The sequence below is a fragment of the Geospiza fortis genome, unplaced genomic scaffold (genome assembly GCF_000277835.1).
Source record: "Geospiza fortis unplaced genomic scaffold, GeoFor_1.0 scaffold134, whole genome shotgun sequence".
Lineage (NCBI taxonomy): Eukaryota > Metazoa > Chordata > Aves > Passeriformes > Thraupidae > Geospiza > Geospiza fortis.
This window is the reverse complement of record NW_005054396.1, coordinates 90,977-112,594: the sequence shown is the minus strand read 5'-3', so window position 1 is coordinate 112,594 and position 21,618 is coordinate 90,977. Positions and strand designations below refer to the sequence as shown.

At 40.7% G+C, this 21,618-nt stretch overlaps 1 protein-coding gene across 1 annotated transcript in view; it reads right to left on the bottom strand.

The window, feature by feature from the left end:
* EHBP1 (EH domain binding protein 1) overlaps positions 1–21,618 on the bottom strand; it is a 204,935-nt gene that overhangs the window by 154,633 nt on the left and 28,684 nt on the right. Inside the window, exons 3-4 of the mRNA XM_031060945.1 lie at positions 14,330–14,425; positions 5,399–5,452 (exon numbers count right to left, since the gene is read on the bottom strand). Coding sequence (XP_030916805.1) covers positions 5,399–5,452; positions 14,330–14,425 — 150 coding nt within the window. The remainder of the gene's footprint in view (positions 1–5,398; positions 5,453–14,329; positions 14,426–21,618) is intronic.

Genomic DNA, 21,618 nt, shown 5'->3' with positions numbered 1-21,618 from the left:
CATTTGCTCCCCAACATCTATTTCCAGAAACAGGTGGGAAGATTAGACTTGGGCTCTCATTCAGTGTAGGGCAAAACCTGCCCTTGCAGAGTTAGTGTTGCAGCAGTCCTGTAGTAAAAGATATTCAACCACCCAGTAAAAAAGAATGCTTTTACCAAAATTCTGGGCTAATTACTCCTATTCAAATGAGGTTTTTTCTCTAAAAGATTCATCGGGAAAACAACATATTCAGAGCTGTACCTGATGAAAACTTAGACTAAAATGAGGTATTAAAAGTTATCACATTTAAAACTGGTGTCCTTTAAGACTAGAAAGAAATTCATTTCTATGTCCTACCACCTACCCTCTCTTTCCCATTACTTTCACCTTATTTATCACCTTTATTAGTGGTGTCATGCCAGGCATTTCAAGAGAGAGAAATAATCTCCCTAAACCTGTGAGTGATAAAACATGCTCCAGGGCATTCAAAATGAGAAATCATCATGAGCAACCATGATCCAGAATTTCAGAGGTGACGGGGGAAGGGTGGACTGGGGGATGGCAACTACAAAAGAACACACATGTACCAATAAAATGAAGCTGATTATGTCAATTGTTCTGTAATGTTTTCTGCTGTTTCTTTTATTTCGAGGCTTTGCTGATATTTGAGTGGAAGCCAATTCAGAACTCTTTCTAGGCTGGGGTTCCTGAAGCTACACAAGAGCGACAGACAGAAGGAAAAGTCAGATCTCATTTTTTCAGCCTAAACTCATTAGGTCTTTGTAACTCTTCCCTGAAGGCCAGCGTGAACAGCAAACTCTAGACTTCTTTTTGCTCTCATTCCAGAAGTTTCAGTCGGTCTATTCAAAAAGGCATCATTAGAAAACAGTGTCTAAAAAGGCATCAAAGCTTTTTCGCAGACTCTCTAAAAAGGACAGATGCACGTCAGTCCAGCTTCCTAGATCTCACTGTAAGAACAGCCTGGAAATTCTGCCTGGAATGCTTCCCCAGGCAGGTGACAGAGTGCAAGCAGAGCTGGGCACAGTTAGTTCCTGAAAGCCATGGGCGGCAGGAGCAGAGCAGGACACTGAGCACTCACATAAATGAATCCGTGGAAAGGGAATGCTAACGACCTGCTAATGCAATCACAGGAAGTGAAATCCCACACGTAAACACTGTCACGTTATTGGGGTCGATTAGTCAGAGGCAGAAGGAGGGAGCCTCCAGCCACAGAAAGCAGACTGTTCTCCCGAGCTGCAATTGCTAAGAAAACCAAGAGCAGCCTCAAGTGTATCAACAAAGATCTGGGTCAGAATGATTCCCCTACAAGGACAATGGAGCACTGAAGAGGCTGACTGGCAGTGCTGCAGAGAGCTCACCTTAAAAAAAAAATTTAACTGTTTAGGCAAGTGTTTGTCTGGAATTATGTTGCCTTGAGGCAACAGTACAAGACAGGTGAGGCTGCCCCCAGCTCCAACTCACAGGAATGTATAAGCAAAGCTTCAACAACAGGTGGAGCATGTTTCTCCATTCATCTGCCAAATCAGTAGGTCTGGAATTAGCAAAGACCAAGTTTTAATAGGCCTGCCACATAAAAAGAGGGCTACAGTTTGTGTCAGGAACAACAGCAATTATTGTCAGTGGAATTTCCTACTAGAAAGGGCTTGCTCACCACAGCCCTGAGCCCTGGGAATGGCCTACGGACAAAAGTGAAACATAAGCCCAGGTGGGAAGACAGAGAAGCCTACTATGAACTTTGGAATATATTGCTGTGCTAGACACACAGACATGGGCTCAAAAATATTTTTGACAAAAAGCTGGGAAACTTGTTTCATAGTCTGTGCAGTTTCAAGTCAGAAAACATTCCATGACTTTAGGCTTCATTAAGAATGTAGGAAGTAATTGCCTACAAAACTGCTGGCAAACAAGTCAACATCATGGTTTGTCTTCAGTGGGTGTTCTTATGTACTTTTCTATGCTTTGAGCGTGCTAGGAAGCAAAATGACATTTTTTCCATTGCTTCAAATACTTTTATTTGAGACAAAGTTCTTGTACACAGAGCCAGTGAAAGCTTTCACATCTTTGGACCAATTTAAACCTCCTCTCTTCCCTCCTTATCCCTTTCTCATTCCATTAGCTAAGCAATCTGCAGAGACCAAGAAACACAGCCCAAAACTTCAGGTCAGCTGAACTCTTCTCAGAGCTGCAGTCTTTGTTTCAAAACTGCCCTCCCCTCCTGGCACCTCTGAGGGACCCTCGATGAGCTCAGACATTGAAAGGAACCAAGTGTGGAAACAGCATATATTCAAGTTACCCACAGAAGCAATGACAGAGAAAAGTCACTTACTAGAGAAAGGGCCTTATAAAATAGAAGGTAACTCATCCTTGTTCATTAAATGGAATAGGCAAAATACACTAACAGCAGTCTGTGAGATTTTGAAAGCCTACTACCACTCTACACATGGGCAAGTCTTAGTCTTAGTTATGAATTTCTTGCTCTCCTACTTGCAACACCAACCTGAACACTCAATGTTATTATTCAATAGAACATAAAAAACACCAAAAGAATTCCAATAACTGCCTCATGACATAAAAGCAGATAATCAATTACACAGATTGTGGTTAAAGAGAGATTAAATTAGAGACAAGAAAGTTATCAGTAAATATACACAGAACACAGCTGTGAAGGAGATAAAGACATAGAATAGGCTGATGGAAAATGAATACCAAGATTTAAATGGTAAGAAACTGCTCTACAATCAAACTATTTATGGATTATACACACAGTAGATGACAAAGTTCACTTACTAGAATACAAATACAGAGTGACTAGGGCAATAAAAATACAGCTAGAAAAAAATCTACAATAATCAAGGTAATGGGTCATGAAGTAATGTACATATATCTCCAACAAGAAAATAACCACAAAAATCAAGTATCTTGTTTCCTTTTCATTTACAGCATGGCTTTCTTGTACAAATCACCTCATCGCTACTTAAAAATCCCTCTGAAAGTGCAGAATAAACTTGTTTGGAATTTGGTAGCATCTGCCTGCAAAGGCATCAAACTGCAGATGTACATCTCTTCTACCTGGCCTTTGCTCAGCCATACTGAAGCATAACAAAATTATTTTGGAGACTGACTTTTAATACTAATCAAAAAAGAAACAAACTCAAAATTTCTAGCAGAATTCACATAGCTTCACAATTAAAGCACATCCCTAAGCTCTTCAGACTTCAGTATTTTGTGTTCTGAGTGTTGCTGACCAAAGAGGAGGGGAAGCCCTGAGCCTATCAAGACAGAAAACATCCCTGGACAAAACAGAAAAGGTCCCAAAGGACTCTGAATGTCCCCATGCTTCCCAAAGGTGACCTGGTCTTGCCAGGTTAATGACAAATATATTGTTGTAAATCCAGGAAAAATACACTTTAGGCCTGAAGAAGGTAAATGCCTATAATATAAGGTGTGAGGAGAACAACCTCCTGCCTGCCTGGCTCCCCTGTTTTTAACAGGCAGGTGTTCCATGCTCTGGCATGTCAGCTAGCCATTGGAACAACCGTGACTTGCTCCAACCGATGAACATGTTTTCATCCACCACTAAGTGGAGCTGTTACCCTGGGAAAAGAGTCTCTCCATCTCTTCCAGCATTAGGGAAAAAAAAAAAAAAAGGGAAAACGAGGTGATTGAAAGCAGCCGGTTTTATCGTTTCTTTAGCTCTCAGTAATTTTTGTGGTAAAACTATTAAATATATAATTCTGAGGATACTACTTCTGTATCCTCCAATCAAAGAATAAACATCTACCTATGTGACTATTTGGCAGTTCTTGTGAGATGAACTAACAGCACAACTGAGGTTGTGAAGAAGTTCCCACATAATAGAAGATTGTCCTGCACAGCTCAGCAAAGATGAGAGGCAGAGAGCAAGAACAGCAGGCAGCAGATGGTCTGCTGCCCCCTCTACGTGGAATACACTGACATGTAAAAAAGCAGGACACAAGCTCAGTCTATGCCCCATATAAAATCCTGGGAAAAAAATCATCTGCAAGTCACAGGAAATGCAGCTATACCCAGAGGGGCTGGCTGAGAAATGCACTGACATTGTTTTATCCACAGCTACTTGTATGGTGACAACTGGATGGAGACTTCCCTGATTAAAATAAACTACGTGAGAAAGAAAAGGAAACTCCAGGAAACAGTAACTAAACTATGTTTTGTGTTAACAAGTGTCATAGGTGAAAATAGAAACTTGACATTTAAAACAAAAGTATAAATAAAGCACTTTGCTTTCAGCCCTTTTAAATGTTCAGTTACTGGTGATAGGAATAAACCTTAACTTTAGATATTCAAATCACTTTCCAATACCGACAAGAAAAAAAATCATTTTTAGGTAAAAAAAGATAACATGCAAAATCCATTGCTCCCCCACACTTCAGGGCTATGTGGTACTACTTGGTAGAAAAGCAATTTCTTTTTTGTTTAAAAACAACATTAAAATTATGTTACTGAGAAACAGTCCTTAATGAAACTATATTGATGAGCAATAAACATTGTCTTGATACCACAATCCTTTAAAACATATTTGAAGACAAAGTTTCTTTTCAAGAAAACCCTGGGTAAAGCAGCTTCCCCTTTTTCAGCCAGGCAGCCCCAGAGCGGAAGCTGCTGCCCGGAACAGAGAAGGGAAAGGAAAAAAATACTTCATGCAGCACTTGCTCTATGCAATGGCCAGCAGTGCACTTTGGCAAAGCCTGTCGTTTGTGCAGCCCTCAGGAACTCAGCTCTCTTGCAGAAGTTCTGGGAACTCCTGCCTTGGAGGAGTTGGAGACTCACAGGAGCAGCTTTTGGGTTTTCCTGGGGCACAGGACGTGCAGAGGGATCCCAGGGAGCAGCTCATAACACTCCTCACTGCTGGTCCCACCTCCCCATCCTGCCCAAATTCCTCATCCATCCAAGGCAAGCAATGAAACTCTTGCTCTCCCCTAGAGAGTGGCACTCAGGCCCAGAAGGGTGTGCTGCCCTTTGGGACATACAGATGTCATAACCCAGCTCTGACTCGTTCACTGCCCTGCTCAGACACAAACAATGCGTCACAGCCCATAAAGCAGCGAGTCATGACCCCGCTCTAACTTGTTCACTCCATTGCTCACAGCACACTAATGCAAGGCAGACTGAGCCTTACAGGGAAGGAGTTTAAGCAGTGTAGTACAGCACTCCCCTCTCCTGCATTTTAATTGTAACATAGGTATTTACTGTACAATAGGTATTTTAATAAGCCTTCATTACTACAGAGCTAGGATTTATGGTGGTTCAGCTGCTCAGACTTTATTCAAGACTTTTTCAGCATCTGGACACCTTTTAATCTTTTTAAATGATTAAGTCTTATACATATAAAAAAAACCAAAACAACATTCCAGCTTACATTCTCTATGACAAACATCCATTCCTTGTCTTCAAACTCTTCAGCATGGGGATCCTAGAAAAACAAACCAGAGAATTTGAGTCTAAAAATAAGTCAGGATGCAAGAGACTACAAAACAGCCAAGATTTTCATATACTCTGAATTATTTTTACCCAGAGAAGATGCCAGAGAGAAATATTTAGCTAGGATGGGGATTTTATGGGATGTCCATTGTATGATGAACAAGTTGGGGTAAAACTGCCAGTGAGGATTAATAGAGACTCCTAAAAATACAAACTCGAGGTTGATGCTGATGAAGGCCTGTAATTCCGTTTCCTTTCATCCAGCAGGAAAAAAAAAATAGATAAATCTCTCTTTAATTCTCAAGTTCCACCTCCCAGATAAACACCACAAATCCAAATCTTGCAGACAACAGTGGAGGGAGCCACTTGCTTCCACCAGGAGTGAGAAGATGCTCACCCCAACCTCCCTAGGCCCAGACTCTATGGACACAAGCAGAGATCCAAAGTCACAGCTTCAGCACAGCACCTCCTTCCACTGCAGATTTCTTAAATATCTTGTGAACTCTTATCCTGAGTTCACAACACTTCTATGGTATCACATGTGAGGATCAGAAAACGTTTTCACTAACAGGAAGAAAAATAACAATGAAGTTCATATATTTGGCGCTTTTTTTTTTTAATTTAATGAGCTTTCAGTCTGCTGGAGTGGTCTGTATTGTTGTTGTCTGAAAGTAAAATAACACTGGAGAAGGCAATAAGTCATTTCTCTCAAGCCTCTATCATGGATTCTACTTTAAACAAAATACTTAAAAAAAAAAATTAATCATCCAGTCCAAGTTCTGAACAACTGCAGCAAAACTTCTAGTACTCTTGCAAAATAGATTGTGACACTAAGAGAACGTGTCTTGAGTCTTTCCTTTTATATGAAACCTGCTTTTGCTATACCTCAATCCTATTCTGTTATTTCTAGTTACAGGAAAACACTCAATTACTCCTCTGTCCCTGATGTTTGCACACCATGGGTGTTTGGAGGTAAATGTCACTTCCATATCATCAGCATTTCCCAATATCACATATGAGACCCCTCAGCATCTCAGTTTTCTTGCTACTATTTGGCAACTGGTCCTGACACCATAGCAAGCATGGCAATTCCATTTTGGTGCTCTAAATTAACAAAATGCATCAAGATACTTTGCTCCCACTTTTTATCCATTAGTACCATGCTCCTTTTTTTTTCCAGGATGCTACAAGCCTCACATTTAATCTTCTTGACTCACCTTACCTTAATCTTTGCTTTAACCCTTGTTTTACTTCAGTTTTGTTTTGAAGTCAGACAGTAGACAGAGGTACTGTACCACTTTTTAACTAGTTCTCTTTGATACACAAAATATTTTGTAAGTAATGAGCTTATAGCACCAACAACCAGAGAAAAGTTGTCATTTGGGTTTTTTTAAAATTTTTCCAGGACACAAAAAATTCGGGAAGGGTGCTCTTAAATAAACCTCCTCTCTGGATGAACTACAATAACACCTCTAGGAGGATATTATCCCATCCCCTCCTGTGCATCCTTCCTCCAAAACCCAGCCAAGTGAGTGAGTTTCCCACACAGCCCCCCTGTAAAATACTATCAGTGAAAGAATATAAGATGTTGCTAAAAACTTATGTCAAAACTGATGATTCATTTTTATACATGAGTAAATCTTTTAAGAGGTTTTTTAAAAAAGAGACTAATTTAAATACTGCAAATGAGTGTCAAAACATGCTGTACCAGTAACCATAAGGACAGAAGGGCAAGTAGATACATACAAAATTATACTGAGGTATCTCCATGTTCCAATTAATGTCTTGTAAATATCAGATTATGTAATTATATCTCCATCACATTAATCACGTTTGTGGAATTCTGTGTTATGTAAATAAAGCACAGTATCTGTGGGTTTGGCGTATACTATATAAATTCTACAGATGTAACTAACTTTCTGTAATCCAGCTATTAAATACTCAAAATTTTTAAGAGTTAACCTGGGGCAATTACCTTTCTGTTTAACTGCTTCCTTTGATACAGCATGAAATGACATAATGAGATTTAATGGGATCATTAACCACTTTATGTTTTAATAAGCTACTCCATAATAAGTGATTCATCTCTTAAATATTTCATCCTGCTCAATTTTTTCTCCTACCTCCCCCAGAAGCTATTAGGACAAGCTTGCAGGCTGACCTAAAACTGCTTCCAAAGTCAGGGTCCAATATTTTATCCCATGTAACAAACAAAACACTCCTTGTTTTGTCTCTGCAAGGCAATAATCTATAAAGCCAAGCCAAGCTCTCTGTCAGTGGCAATAAAACTCACACCTCTGAGGGCTACAGAACCAGGTGCTCTGCTGAGTATTTCTGATCATCTGACAGAGCAAAATAACACTGTATAATGCAAAGACTCCTTCATGTTCAACATTTTAGCATACACTTGAAAGCAAGTTGTGAACACTTCAGGAAGATAAACGCAGTGGATTGCCCCAAAACAGCCCTTAAAAGCTTCAAGGACTTCTCTAATGAAGAGCCTTACCAAATGTTCAGAGAGTATGAAATATGCTGATATATGAACACTTTGCATATGTGTAGGATATTTCAGATTTAAAGGTGAATCCAAATTTTTTTTAAAGCCATATTTTTGTCACCTTTAAAATGTCTCCAGAAAGAGAAAACCCTGAATAATTTTTAAATATATAAGCTTCAGCATTTCCTTGCAACAGACACATAATGCTTTTATCAGAAACCCAAGGAGCAGCACAGAGTCCTATTTCTAATTAACTTACAACTTTATTAAGTGCTCACGCAAACAGATACTTGTATGATTACAGTTATAACACAGTTTCTTGTATGATTACAGTTATAACACAGTTTCTATTGCAAACAACATGTTACCTTTGGGGCTAACATTTCCTCATGTAGTCTCCTTAACAGGTGTTGTTTTTATAAATCTGGCTAATCTTTCATCTTATTTTGGATTTGAAGAGAGTAAATACCAGTTTAAAAAAACCAACACAACACCAAATACTTCCCTCACTGGCTAATCTATATTCTCCATTCATTCCGCACATAAAACTCATGTGATGTACCTAGCAAACTATTATTTGAGGACCATAGCATTGGTGACTATGTTTTAGGAAAAAAATGCTATTCCAAAGAAGAATAACTCTGGGAGTAATGGTTACAGAAGCCTTTGGAATGCTCCAATTCTCTATGAAAGCACTCTCTGGTAACAGAGCACACGAAACCTCACCTCACCTGCAAGCAGATACAAGCAGGGAATACCTAAAGTCAAAAGTTATAAACAGACCTCATTCCCATTTCCTAAAAGCAAATGATAATGAAAATTACCTAAAAAGATCAAGAAACAAATTGCCTCAATCTCGCTGTAACATGAGGGGAGTTGGCAAGAGATTTTTTTTTTTGATAATGCATATTTGCTTCACCAGTGTACCACAGATGCAGAACTACACTCCATCCAGCATTCACTATGGTCTCACCATGAATTGAGAACTGTAAGCATTAGGTCAAATGGACTGAACAGCTTGTTGCTCCTCCTCATTTTACTATGTTAAAAAAGAATCATCATTTTTAGTACCAAGACATGGGTCCCATTTTCTTGCCTCAGTTTGATGTTCCTTTCCAGCATCTTTAACTAAGTTTTAGAGCCTTTTTTCTCTACCCTTTTTTCCTCTCTTTTTTGTCTCATAAGATGACCTTAGTGTGCTAAAAGTAATACTCTGGTAACAAGTAAATAGTAGGGAGCAGTGCAAGAGACAGGACATCAGCTTTTCTTTGCAATCCACCCCTTAGATTCTTTCTGTGACACCATTCTGCCCATCCACATGACAACTACCCAAAAAGTCAACTCTTCTGGGCTTAGGAAGAGCAAAGGACATGTCAGACACATTTTTCTGTTCTCTGTTGATCAATCCGTTGTGAACCCATTCTTCTTAAGGACTAGATCCTTTCTGGAGAGTACAAAGTGGCTTCAGATGACTGAAGAAAGGTAAACCTTGTCCAATAATTCAGGTTATATTCAGATTTACTTTTGTATTTCTTGTAATCAGAAGAAAGGACATATCAGGGGACTGCTGCATTTCCTAATCAGCAGCCAGAGTGGGTAGGGAAGATGTTCAGCCTGTTAGTCCCTTCCTCCCTTCCTTCCCCGTGCCTCCTGCCTAAGCACTCCTGATTTTTGAAGCTTGTCTTTCAATTAGATCACTTCATACCAGCCTTAATCTTCAGTCTTTCTTCTTGGGGAATAACTGCTTAAGGACTGTCACAGTAAATCACATCAAACACTGACAGGGTGTGTGATCTCCCTTCACCAGTGACCTGCAGCAGATGCTCTGGCTTCTCCAGCATCTGTCCTCAGCTTTTGTACTTGCCTGCTTGAAACTGCACAAGACTCAAAATTTGACCCAATTCTTGTTGCTTTCAATGCTGATTACAGAGGTCTGATTAGTCTAGAAAATCACATACAACTGTGATCAGCTTTAATTGGAGCTGCCAGAAAGCAGGGAGCTCTGGGGAGACTGGCAGGAACATCCCTGTGCATCACCACACCAAGCTCACACTTTCCAGCAAAGCCTCTGAGCTAGAAAGGCAACAAGCACTGAATCTCCTTTTTTTTTAATATTTTTTAAAAATTAGTCCCCCACTAGTCCTTTAAGTTTTTAACCATTTAATTTTTTGATGTGCAGATGTGCTTACTTCCCCAAGTTTATGATTTTTATATCTGACACACAACACCTTGCTTATGGAACTGGTTTTCGTTCTTATGGAGTATTCTCCATAGTGTCTGCTCAAGCCCCTGCTCCCTTCTAAACTGAAATAAGTATGCTCTGAACCTGAACTTGGTCTTGACTTAAGAGAAATGGCTTTATGAAGAGGTTTTGGGCTGATTTGGGTTCTTTTTTTTCCTCCTCTGAGACAGCACATTGGCTTTCATGCAGTGATCCTGCTACAGCATGGCCAGTTATTATTCTATAAAATCAAAGCATGACTGACTTGGGCTTTCAAGAAGAATTATAGGGATTTTTTTGAGTAATATGTGGGAACAGGAATACTTTCAACTACACAAGTATGCCTTGATCATCTATTTCATCCTTATTTTACTTATAATTATTTTTTGTGTGCTTAGAAAGCTATGCCTTTTAAAATGTCTTTTTCAAACCTTGGAATTAAGAGTTGATAATGGTCCCTGCTGTTGAAATGGTACATTGATGTGATAAACCATGTACATTACTGACAAAACAAGTGTTTTGTGTAATCCAATGAAGCAAAGTCCATGCTTACTCCTGAAGAACAAACATTTTTGAACAGGAAGTCACTTTGCTTTTAAGTTAGAAAATAATGATGTTGCAATTTAAATCCTCATAGTACAATTGATGTTCATTTAGCTCTACTAAAAGCATTGAGCTTGCTTGGCAGTGAAAATTTCTGGTTTAAAATCTCTATCAGCTGATAAAGATTTGTGTTTGTATATAAACCTACAGAAAACTATACAAGTTTTCATATGTGGTAGCTAACTTTGCTAATGCTGGGACTCTAAGAAATTAACTTCTGGAGCACAACCATGGTAACAAAACAAAAAAAAGTGGGAATTCATCTCTGGCTTTTCTGGCATTTGTGAATCTTTCCATGAAAGCACTACAAATTATGGATTTTAAATGCACAATAGGCTTATTGTTTCATTTTGTTTCTTCCTCCACAATTCAGTTGAAAAAAAACCCAAGGCATAACTAACATCAGTGTGGAGCTCAGCAAAGGAAGAAGTTTCAGAACAGATGGAACTTTTTATGTAATTAGCACTTCAGTGGCTGGATGGGCAGGAGGTACAGCTAACCAAGGGAAGCTGAATCAATATATCCATATGATGCATTTGCACACATGACTCCAGGGCATTATGAAATTTTACCAGCAGCCCAGAATTAATTGAAACAAACAAACAAAAAAGCTTACATTTACTTGAAATTAAAGTTTTCAAAAGGAAGGTTGTAATCTCTTCAGTACTTTGCTTGTGCAAGAATTACAAATATGCTGTTGTAAGCAAGGTAACACCCAAAGTAGGGCTTTGCAGATAATGCCGAATATCTCATCTGTTGACTGATCACAGGGACTTTGCTTAGCCAGCTCTCAAGTGTCCACACTGACTACTGGAGAGAAGACTCTTAACATTCTCATCAGCACTTGAAACCTTGACTTATCTCCTAATCCTACCAGCAACACATTTCAACAGCCACTTACGAATGCACTGCCACTACTGTGTGAATCATTTCCCACAACACATAGCTGTCTGTCTGGAGCCCACTCCTTCCATTCCCAGCAGCACCACTGCACTCATTTGTTATCTGTGATTGCTACACAGCTCTGTGGGAGCAGCCAGCTCCCAGCTCTGGGCTCTGCCAGGGCGGACACGGAGGCAGCAGCTCCCTGAGCTTCTCGGCAGTGGTGAAAGCGAGCAGCTCCTGTTTGTTAAACAAGGCCAGGCTGAGTGCAGGCACTGCAAAGTGCCAAACCTTCAGTAATCACCCTCCTTCGCAGGGAATTGGGTCCAAAAAGGATTTTTACAGAACTGCAAGGTGAGCAGCCTCTTTCTCTGAGCTTTGCTGTTTTCAGTCTTTTTGTTCCCTTTCTTCTAGAGGAAGGAACAATACAAGCAGCCTGTTTCCAAGTCAGCTGGCAGAAGGCGGCTGCAGAGTGCCATCACATACCTCCCTTCCCACTGCTCCAGCGCTGCCCAGACAATGCAGCAGCTGTGGGACAAACAGCCACTTCTTTTGGACTGCCTTTGCCCAGAACCTACCAGCTACAGAAATGCCAGCTCTGTGGGTGCTGGGACATATTCTGTGCTGCAGCTGAAACATCACAGAGCCAACAAAGCCATGAGGGCACAGCCTGAACTGGGCCAACACCATCTTCTGCCTGCAGTCCCCTTCCCCTCAGAGCTGGCTCAGGCAGGCTGCTGCTCTCACACAGCTACAGCACTCCTGGGGCATCACACAGCTTGCTCCACAAGCTGCTCTGTGCCCCACGTGCATTCCCTTACAGCTAACAAAGGATGTTTGGCCACTTACAGACACTCCTGTTAGAAGAGCTGGAGGATCAACTAGAGCAGATTTTACAGTAAGAGCTGCCTGACAGTGTGATGGTTCTCAATATTTTGATTATAAATCCAATGCTCATTCCCCCAGAGACCAGTGGGTACCACTTACAGAAGGCACAGCTGCTGGGGCTATTCACACTCCTACCTCTCCTCCCAGACCAATTCTTGTGACAGGCAGGCTCATTTTTGGGTGGAGAAAGAAGTCCAGTGAACAGATCTGCCTGCAGAATTAGTGCTGGGTAAAATTAAGCTTTTGTAATACCTGACACTGGCTCCAGAGGCCCTTCCATCCCTCACTAGATAATCCTACCTTCATCTCAGTTACACAACTAACAAGGCTGCTGTGCTGTTCTACATAACAGAATCCTGAAGCAATACAAGTGTAAATAAAAAGATGGGATGGCAAGAGAAGGCTGGAAGACACTTTCACTCCAAACCCACAGTATCACAGAGCTGCACCCAAGAGAAACTTTATTTCTCATCCTTCACATAACATCATAATCACAATCAAGATTTCTGTACATTTCTGCTTCACTTTAAATGTTGAAAATATCAAGCAACATTTACAGTGCTGCATAACCATGTTCAGATTGTACAGACGTGGCATTGCCACATAATGCTGACAAGTTTCTTCATCCAAGTAGAGGCCCTCGAAGCAAACAATTTTTGGTAGTGAACTTTTAAATCTCAGTTGAAGACTACACGTTTGCTAAGAAGAGAAACAAGTTTATGATAGTTTATGATCACTGTCAACCTGAGAAGTTTGTGCTCATGTGTAATCCCAAAGGCAGGAATTTAAAAAAAGGGGGGAGAAGACAACCTTCTTTTTTTAGGTTTAATGAACGAAGTAATGAATTCCCATTCTAACACTAATCAGAAGCCAACTCCAAGGTCAGGAAAGTCCCCAAGACAAAGAAATACAAATACTACTAATTAGAAAGAAGTATGTTACTGTTGCCCTAAGCTGCAAAGGGAGCAGTTAGAAATAAGAACAGCCAGAATGTAGATGAAGGTGCCAGAGTAAAGAATGAGGAACTATGGAATGAAAATCCCAGAAATCTTCAGCCTCCTACACTGTCACACATGCAAAGCTGCATTATTTATCTTTATGCAGAAAGGGTCTTGCCCAGTGATATTTGGGAAATAAGTTCTAGCATAACTATCACTTCCTCCTCCTGCTTCACAGACACACAAATAAGGGTTTTTTTAGTAGAACAAATGCAATTCAAAAAATAAAAAAATTTCCCTGTAAAATCTTATAATTCTCTGTACTACTCAAATGCTGCACATCCACTCTTACAGCTGTAATCACATCAGTGCTATGATGTTTGTGTAGCATTCTAAATAATGGGAAGTGAGGGCCTGGATTCTGTTGCAGCCAATAGCATGCACTGAAACCCTGAAACTGAACAAGGAAGTCTAGAAATGAATGTGTTATGGCAACTTCTCCCTTCCAGTATTTAAAGGAAAGCTACCAGGCTGTAAGCCATGCCAAGTCCTTACACATGTACTACGTGCACAGTTACACATGTGCTGGACTCTGTGCCAATGCCTCACCATAATCAGCTCAATGGGTATTTCAGTGTGTTAACTAAACTACAGAAGTCAGCTTTGGCAGGGAACAGACCATCCCTCTCACCCAGATCTGAACTGAGGACATAAGGCTGTGCAGTTAATGACATAAAACCAGCAAGATTAGACCTTGTGACTATAATCTGGCATTTCCAGACAGAATTTTTCATGTGTTGTTTAGGAAATAGTAAAGATTATGCTTTAAAGAAAACATACCTTGAAGAGAGTCACAGTAATTTCAACATTTTCAGGTACAGGCCACACCACCAACCCACGGTATGGGTTCTTGATTCCAGGCTGCCAGCTGTGTGCCTAAAGGAACAAAAAGACCCAGGTGTTTAAACCCATTATAGAAGTTCTGTCTTGACTCCCACAGGACCCAGGGCATGCAGGTAAAAGTAACATATCACTGACTCCAAAAAGGTCACATCCCTAAACCCATGACTCTACTGAACACTTCAAAGGACACAATTAAGAATGACAGTAAGGAAACTCAGACCATTAGCAGTCTTTTCCACTGAACTAAAGCTGTTCCTCACAAGGTCCTAAACTCAGCTTTTGTATTACATAGCACAGGTCAGGACACTCAGAGCCTTGCAAAAATTAAGGCTGTAGGGTCAGAGCTTCTGTAGCAAGCTGAGCTTTATTTTGTGTACAAAACATAGTGCAGGTCTAATCACATTTCCACATAAATGGAACAAGACATTTTACTTGAGGAAAGAAAAGTGAAAACAATGATTTATAATGCTACCTAAGAATTAATATGCTGGAGTACTTATACCTAAAAAACATAGCAAAAACCCCAACAGTTAAATAGACTGAGAACCTGTCTACCTTTGAGCATCAGTTTGGATTAGTGCATGGCCTGTGTTTACATTTTAACAGCTAGTCCTAGAAAACACCATGTGTGAGCACTTCTGCTCTGGTTTGGAATAAGTACGCTTTTTTCCAAGGTCAACCTAATCTATTTTGTGATGCTATAAGACAAATGAGGGAAGGATGCTGCTGGAATTGACAGCTACAGAGCCAGGGTGTTATCAGAAACATCTGGAAGTTTTATCAGGAAAGACTGTACAATCTATTTACTGTTACCTGAAGCCAATTAATTTGGCTTTTTTTTTCTTTAATTCTAGAGCATCACTCATTGCATTTTATACTCCTTCCAACACTCAGAACTCCAGATTCAGGCTGTCTATCAGAACATATTTTTGCTTTAATAAGGTTTGCAGGACCTGTGACTCACGTTTTCTGGGACCTTAAGGTAACCCGGGCAACTTTAAGGATGACTTTACTGTACCAAAGCAGGAAAGACAAAGCTGGAGAAGCAGTTCCATCCCTAGAGAGGCAGCAGCTCTCTGCCACTGTAGTAGGGAGTGCCAAATGTTGCCAGCTCTCCTTTGGTTTTATCACAAGTTTTTTTCTCTTTGATGTTCTGCCTGAAACCCCAGCTCCCAAAGATGCCTAATTAGATCAGATTTTTCAGTGAGTGTCTGTGCTTCGTGCTTGCAGAGTAGCAACTTGGAGCTTCTAAAAAAAGGGAATTTTAAAATAAGAGCAACTTGAAAGAAGCCAATTTCTACTGGTTTTACTCCATGAATTTCAGTCTAATCTCGTCATTCTAAAGAGGACCTGGAAGTATTTTCTGAATAACAGAGCAAACAACAACAAATAACACAAACAAAACATATATTTTACAAGCAAAAGGTATTCTGTGAGCAGCAAAACACACCACAGTAGATGCCATTACTAGCACAGGCACTGGAGCTGCAGTTTGTGTGTCTGTCCCACAGAACCCACAGCCCCCTGCATTTCTCCCAGCTTGCCCACAGAGATGTTCAGCAGACACGAGGCAGTGTCCAGACACAAGCTCATCTGCCATGTCCCCTGGTAGCATCTTGTAAAATCAATAACCTCTCCTCCATAGGGGCACTCCATCCTCTTTCCAGGTACCAGTTTGTGCAAAAATAATTGAAGCTCATGATGTGTCTGAAACCTGTGCCTTCCTGCTGGGTTTGGCCAATACTGAAAATTATGTCAAACTTCTGCTGTCTAAAGTCCAGGCACTGCCAGCCTGCTCAGTTGAGGGTCACTTGTTCCATCTATTAAAAAAAACTAGAAAATGAGCATTCACTGGTGCAGTCAACACTTCACTTCAAGCCCTTTATCAGCATTTCCTTCCACCAGGAAAGTCAGTGAGACACAATAAACACACAGGGATATAGATGTTTTTCTGTCACTGAAAGCAACAACCAGGAGACAAGTTCTAACTAATGAGCTTTTAAAGCAAAGCTGTTCTGTGATCATGAATGTTATCAAGTCCTCCTCTGGCTTTGAAAAATAAACACTGTATCACACAAACAGCATGACAGTAAAAGATAACATCAAAAGGACTGTCTGGGTTGTTGGGAAGGAGAAATGGAAAGGGGAAAGCAAATCCAGAGAAACACGGAGGGCTGGCAAATGACAGTAATTTAAAATTAAGATGCAGAGTGTTATTCTAATGCAACATTTCTCATGCCAGGCACCTCTATGCCACAGTCTCTTCAAGTTACATCTGGCCTATATCAAAAAACCTTTTCAACTCCCAAATTATAAGCCTTGACTTGGAGCTGGATCAGGCCATCACTGCAGGTGACAAGGACTTGCTGTCAGGGCTCAGCCAAGGCGAGGGGCTGCAGCTGCACAATACATTTCCACCCTAATCCCCTCCTTAACTCCATTTTCCATCAGGTGCTTGTGCCTTTAGACCCACTTCTTCTTCAATTGCTACTGGTCTTCACCAGCCATCTCCTTTTGTCTTGGAAGTCAAGGCAAGGGCAGCTAAGCAGAAGTGACTTGCAGCAGCAGGTGCCTCACCCACAGCCCTGCCCTTGCCTGACTTGTCTCCAGGCCTGAGGGATGGGAACCATGGTCTGGAAAGAGAAGCAGAAGTGCTTTGCCTCATTTCAAAGCAAAAGGCAACTCTTCATTTTTTCTGCCAGTAGAACATGAGAGAAAACAACATAGCATGAAAGCTCTTTTAAATCTGGAAACAGGAGCTACAGGATGGGCTGCTGAAATATCCTATAAATAGAGTAGGGCTGTGAATGACATTGTCCAACCTACGGCATTGCTCTGGCACAAAACTGATGACTGGGAGAGGAGGAAATCTCTTAAAGAAAGGCAGTGGATGAGCCTACAGAACTTGCACAAGCACTTCAGGCTATCCATTTTTCTCTTTAAAACAACAGTTCCAATCCAGGCAGCCAGCTTTGCAATCCACCACCTGTGATGTGAATATCACTGCTGTTTTGCGTTGCTTGAACTGGAATGACAGACTTGACATTACATTATTTCAGGAGCTCGCAATTTCAGATGCTTCATCTCTTTTCTGCTTTCTTCACTTCCACTTTGCCTCATCCTGTTGTGCAGGATAATTTCATGTTACTTTTCTGTAAGATGCTAGAGTTGACCATAATATTTTGAGCCTGCTGTGAATTATGGAACAGTTTATATTTATGTATAAAAAATATGTTCTTATTGCCAAGCTATCAATATTGGGTTTGAAAAGCAAAACTCATCTGAAACAGACCCACGATTATTCCTCACCTGCAGCCATAAAAGTGGCTTTATTGTGAGCCAGCAAACTGCTGATTTTCTTTTCCTTATAAATTTTTTGCCAGTTGCCTGTGATCAGGCCAGCTCTGCTACTTGTCCGTGTGACAGGCTGTTCAGGGCACAAGAAGCAAGCAGGAGCTCAACTGGCTCCAGCAGTGCTTAGGGCAGCTCAGCTTGTAAGGATAATCCCTCTTCTTCAGTGTTATCCAGGCAGAACACTTAGACAGGAAAAAAAGGAAAAAAAAAAAAAAAAAAAAAGAACTCAAGAGGAAGAGCTGACATTAAGCAGCCAGATCTTTCATCTGGTGCCTCCATGCCAGGAGTGTGGCTTTGGAACATTGGAACACCAAGGATTTGCTCCATGTGATGCATCCCATGAAAGTCATCCACCATCCAAGACAGCCAGAGCTGTATATGGCTGTTAATGGACCTACTGGAAAAAGAATGGACTGGGAAAAGCTGCCAGTTCCCTCACACCAGAGGAAACCAGCAGTTTGTGAATGGCTTCTTCTTGTTCTGTAACTCAGTTCAGTGTCACAAAGGGAGACAAATTAAAGGCCATACTCCAGACTACAGCTTGCATCCCTCCCATGATCATCTTGAAATCCCTGTGCTTGGCTCACCAGTTAAAAAGGCTGGGCACCAGAACAACGCTCCAGTCACACTCATGCCTTGGGATGCTGTCCAAAAAACCCAGCACGTGCCAAAGAAGGAAGTTCAAAGCCCTGGAAACTCCAGGCAGTCTTTGTTCAACACACTGCTGTCAGTGCCCTCTTAGAGCAGACAAGGAAACCAATGGATTCCCACATTCCCATGAATGTCTCAATTCACCAGCAGGCACACGCGTTACAACTGTCACTGTGCACATGTGTGGTACTGCTACAAAGCTCAGAAACACTGCTAAGCTTGGGGAACCAGCAAAAACTCATCTCCACCACAGCTTCTCTAGGACTGGGCTACATCTTCAAGTTTGATTTCAAACACACACATTCATGACATACATTATGAATACATCATGTATTAAATACATGAATCATTCTATTTGGTTCACCAGATCTTGCCTTATTCACCATCCACAGTAGATGATGATTCTCAGATAAAGAGCCTCTTCCCTGTGTCTTCAATCAGTTTCTCACATCATCTATAGGGTTTCTTATTAGAAAAGAAAAACAACCAACCAAATAAAAAATCAAAGCCCAGACAAACAAAAAAGCCTGAATGCAGAGTTATTTTTCTCAACATTTTCTGAGACAATCATCACTGCACCTGAGAATGTCACCACAAGTCAACTTTGTGGGACTCCCAGGAAAAAATAAAAAGAATATTAATGACCTCCAGTTCACAGTCAGGGATTACAATCACAGCATGATCTTGTAAATAACTTCACTAAAAAACTGAGAAGCTCCAGGAGTGACATTATTGAACTGTGCTGGTCCCAGACAGTCATCAGCATATCAGGGTCACAACACATCTTTGGAACTCCAGCCCAGCAGGGACACGCAGGGCTGGCACTGGGCAATAAAGCAGTCAGAAAAAGCAACAGATTGCCAAAACCAGCAAAACAGGTGACCCAGCTGCTGCTGTATTGATGGCAGAACCTTGGGAAAATGCTGGCCAGGCTGCTGTTGAGTACAAGAGACTCCTTTTCTCCCTGCCCCTTTGCCTCTCTTGGCTCTTACTTCTCACTGCCCAAGTTCTTTCCCTTTTCTCAGCATTGTTCCTTCTCCTTTGTGCTTAAACGTCTTTGATAAACCTGCAAGAGAAGTGCTGAAATCACAGGCAAGGCCCCTTCTTTCAGCTTTGATACAAAAAGAATCTTTGAAGAATAATTCTGTCAGGCTCTCAGAAGCAAGTGCAAATTTGATTTTTCAGAGGTGTATAATTCAACCATAAGCCTCTGCATGTTCACAGGAATAGTAGAAAGTACCTCCTTGACATTACGGCAACATCTGTTTTCAAATCGAAATTTTTTAGTTCAAAGCCTGGAAATTTGAGAGCATCACAGTGAAATGAAGGTAATTGTATTTTCAACACGTTTTTCCCTTGCTCTACACTAGAACAAAGACATTCTTCCACCACTTTGAAAAAAAAGAAAATAAAAAAATTTTAAAAAAAAGAGAGAGAGAGAGACAGATCCAAAAGCCCAGGACTTGAAAACCTGGGCAGGCAACTTTCCAGTGTGCCAGGGTACTGAAAAAGAGTTAAATCTGTCCACAGCTACAAGCTGCACCTTCTGTAAACCATGGATGCTGAACAGTATCATCTAAATAAAGCTTGAAGAGTGCACCTGATTTTGCAAACAGACAGCATTTCCACCAACAGACAGGTGACTCCCATCCTCCCCAAACTGAAAGTTCATTTTGGTTCTAGGACTGCACAGCAATTCTGCCAAGCACAGCAAAACTGCAAATCACCATTTTATGTAAACTTCTGGCACACACAGTGGAGATGCCCAACCACACAGAGCCACCTTGTCCTGACACATCTCATGAAATATATTGAAATTACACTTGCCCATGCAGAGCAGGGCCCAAAATAGAACTGTAAGTAACTTAAATCTGCATTAAGGTCAGTAACTGCTGGATGTATTTATGGTCTTGTATCCATCCACCCCTCAGACTGCTATTTATATGCTCTTTCAAAATGAGTGTTTGCTTTTCATTTGCAACACTTTGAAACTTACTGTAATTAAACATATCTACAGCTCCTATTCTATGTTTCCCACAGTAAGAAGAAAAATAATCAGACTCCTGCACATAATGCCTCTTATTATTTCTTTTAATAAAGGAACCACTGTAGCTTATTTGGAAAAAGAGCATATGGGACAGGAAGCATATGAAAATCATGGAAACCCACAAAAACAACGGCTTCAAAGGACATCAAGAACTCAGCTTTCAGCTCAATGGCATTTTAAAATTGTATCAGTTTGAGCAGGCATCCCAGTGCTCATCCAGAGCTCCATCTTCCACTTGCATGACATTTTTGCTTAATATATCTTTTGTACAAAAGAGACACAGAGCTACTGGAGAGCATCCAAAGGGCCATGTTTGTGAGCTTGTGAACTATCTGCTGGTGATATGCCTCATTAATGATCTGAAAAGTTCAGAAAACATAACCTCCAAAAAACTCTTCACAAGATCTTTACAGTAAGGTAAAACCTCATCCCTCCCTTCCTCCCTCTCAAGAAGCTGAAAAACAGACAATTATTAATGCTTTGTACTCATTGAACCCAGTGTCCACCAAAAATAAAATAAGAGGAAATATTCATTTGACTTGCTTCCAATAAATCAATTAGATGAAACAAGTATGTTGAATAAAGTATTTTACTGGCAGGATGACTAAGAGATCAAGAACATTTATTGATCTACAGTTTTTGACCCAAACAGTTCAAGTCACATCAACTACCAAAGCTTTAAAATTAACTCTATGCTCTGCCCAGGTTTCAGGGCCACTCAGCCTCTTTGAGAACCTTTGTGGGATCTTACTAAACATGACTTAGTCAGCCAAAGACTCTTCTGAGTCTCAGGTTTAAATCGGCCAGTTTATCCAAGAGTTGCTTCTACTGCCTGGTGACCAAAAATGAGGACATATCATGGAACTTTATGGCCCAGCTGAAAAAAACCTTCAAGCCCAAAAGGCTAAGCTAATGCCAGAAAATCCTGTTGCCTCAGGGAAATGCTGTCATTTGGATTCTATAAAATGACAGGCAGAAACCCATCAGTTCACAAAGCCATGCTGGATTTCTGTTACAGTTTCTCTTTCTGAACGTATTCTGAACCCCAACAAAGCAGTCATTTATGACAAATACTTTGTTTTTCACCAATCTTTTCAGGGTTACAAAGCTTGTGTAAGCATTGCACTTACTGTTTGATATAACTTTTACCTCTCTGTGCAACAGAAATTAAATG